We start from the raw sequence: 2,930 nt of genomic DNA on the forward strand, positions 1-2,930 counted from the left end.
GCGCCCCCCACGCGCCCCCCACGCGCTCCCCGGCAGTTGTGCAGTGTTCCAGTTGTGTCATTCTGTGGCTAAGTAATATTAGCCTGGAATCTGCAGGCTTTGGAATGAAGACAGACAGACAGACATGCAGACATGCAGACATGCAAACAGACAGGACAGACAGCCAGCCAGACAGACAGACAGACAGACAGACAGACAGAGAGACAGGACGGACACACAGATAGACTGATAGGCACACAGACAGACAGACAGAGAGACAGGATGGACACACAGATAGACTGATAGGCACACAGACAGACAGATAGACAGACAGATAGCAGACAGACAGGACAGACAGACAGACAGGACGGACACACAGACAGACAGACAGACAAACAGGCACACAGACAGACAGATAGCAGACAGACAAGACAGACAGACAGATAGACAGGACAGACAGATAGATAGACAGGACAGACACACAGACAGACAGACAGACAGAGACAGACAGATAGACGGGACAGACACACAGACAGATAGACAGACAGACAGAGAGACAGACAGGCAGACAGGATGGACACACAGACAGACAGATAGGCACACAGACAGACAGACAGACAGCAGACAGACAGGACAGACAGGACAGACAGATAGATAAGACGGACACACAGACAGACAGATAGACAGGAGGACACACAGACAGACAGACAGATAGACAGACGGACAGACAGACAGACACACAGACAGACAGACAGGACCGACAGACAGACAGACAAACAGGACGGACACACAGACAGACAGATAGGCACACAGACAGACAGACAGATAGACAGACACACAGACAGATAGACAGATAGACAGACAGATAGACAGACAGATAGGACAGACAGACAGATAGACAGATAGACAGGTACATAGTTAAGTAGGTAGGTAGATAGACAGATACATATATGTATATATAGATAGGTAGATACATACATGCATACATAGACAGATACATAGATACATAGATATACGTACATACGTACATACATGCATACACAGACATACATATATACATACATACATACATACATACATTTGCCAGTTCTGAGGGTTTGAACTCAGGGCCTGGGCGCTGTCCCTGAGCTCTTTCACTCAAGGCTGGTGCTCTACCACTTGAGCCACAGCGCCACTTCTGGTTTTCTGAGTGGTTCACTGGCGATCAGAGTCTCAAGGACTTTCCTGCCTGGGCTGGCTTTGAACCGTGATCCTCAGATCTCAGACTCCTGAGTAGCCGGGATGACAGGCGGGAGCCACCAACAATCATCTTCAGCTGCACAGATTTCACCGTAATATATCTACTACAGTAAAAACAATATCTCCTCCTTCCTTAGCTAATAGATGTGCAATTACACTAGTAAGTCTTGTAAAAAATAAATATTTGAACTAGGTGCCAGTGGCTCCCGCCTGTCATCCCAGCGACTCAGGAGGCTGAGATCTGAGGATCACAATTCAAAGCCAGCCCAGGGCAGGAAAGCCTGTGAGACTTTTATCTCCAGTGAACCACCAGAAAACCAGAAGTGGAGCTGTGGTTCAAGTGGTAGAGCGCCAGCCTTGAGTGAAAGAGCTCAGGGACAGCGCCCAGGCCCTGAGTTCAAGCCCCACCACTGACAAACATAAATGACTAAGTATTTGACTCTTGACTTCATGAAGCCATGCGCATGCCTCCTCGGCCTTGTCTTTGCTGCGCTCCAGATCCTGTACAACTGTAGCTGCGTGGCTGCGTCGGGCTCTGGGCCAGGGAACTCCTCGGGCATGTCGGGAAGGTGCCAGAAAGATAACAGCTGCTCCCAGATGTTTCTCTATTTCCTGGTGATTTCCGTCGTCAGCTCGTACACGTTGTCTCTGGGCGGAATTCCTGGGTACATCATTCTCCTGAGGTGAGGGGCAGGGCTGTCTCTTCCCACTCGGATCTTAATCCACGAAGCCATATGGATTATTTTAGTGTAATTGTCCTAATCCCTCAGTTTTCTGTTTCTTGTCGGTAGTGGGTCTTGAACTCTGGGCCTGGGCGCTGTCCCTGAGCTCTTCAGCTCAAGGCTGGTGCTCTACCACTTGAACCACAGCACCACTTCTGGTTTTCTAGTGGTTTTATTGGAGATCAGAGTCTTACAGACTTTCCTGCCCAGGCTGGCTTTGAACCTCGATCCTCAGATCTCAGCCTCCTGAGTAGCTGGGATTATAGGCGTGAGCCACCGGTGCCCGGCTTTTCGAATCATGTTTAATCAGGTTATGTAGCTCCATGTCTGGTGTGTAGGTTCCACGAATTCCATTTCGAAATCATGACCAATGGTGTTTAATGCACTGCCTTTGTTGGTTTTCTAGAAGCATCAAGCCTCAACTGAAATCTTTCGCCCTGGGTATCTACACCCTAGCAGTGAGGGTGCTGGGTAAGTGTATTCAGAAAGACCCAAGTGTCTCGTGTGTTTGTGCGGGGCGGAGGCGGGGTCTGTGTACATTCTTGCTGACACAAGGAAAATGCTATCGACCATCCTGATTCTTCATTCCGGAAGACCTCAGCTTCAGTTTGGCCTCCGTACCTGTCATCTAGTTGCCCAGGAGGCTGAGACCTGAGGATCGTGGTTCAAAGCCAGCCCTGGCAGAAAGTCCACGAGACTCTTATCTCCAAAGAACCACCAGAAAACTGGAAGTGGCGCTGTGGCTCATGTGCTACAGCACCAGCCTTGAGTGTTAAATTAAATACTCAGGGACAGCGCCCAGGCCCTGCGTTCAAGCCCCAGGACTGGTGCATAGAAGGAAGGAAGGAAAGAAGGAGGGAGGGAGGGAAGAAAGGAAGGCAGGAAAGAAGGGACGGAGAGAGGGAGGGAAGAAGGAAAGGAGGGGAAAGGAGGGAGGAAGGAAGGAAGGAGGGAAGGAAGGAAGGAAGGAAGGAAGGGGGGAAGGGAGGG

General features: G+C 50.0%; 1 protein-coding gene across 1 annotated transcript in view; it reads left to right on the forward strand.

Annotated features, from left to right (window-relative positions):
* The window catches only part of Slco1c1 (solute carrier organic anion transporter family, member 1C1), a 20,505-nt gene that overhangs the window by 13,248 nt on the left and 4,327 nt on the right, over positions 1-2,930 (forward strand). The window contains exons 11-12 of the mRNA XM_013025056.1: positions 1,717-1,901; positions 2,347-2,411. Of these exons, the coding sequence (XP_012880510.1) occupies positions 1,717-1,901; positions 2,347-2,411 (250 nt within the window). The remainder of the gene's footprint in view (positions 1-1,716; positions 1,902-2,346; positions 2,412-2,930) is intronic.

Source organism: Dipodomys ordii, unplaced genomic scaffold (assembly GCF_000151885.1).
Source record: "Dipodomys ordii isolate 6190 unplaced genomic scaffold, Dord_2.0 Scaffold81, whole genome shotgun sequence".
Taxonomy (NCBI): Eukaryota; Metazoa; Chordata; class Mammalia; order Rodentia; family Heteromyidae; genus Dipodomys; species Dipodomys ordii.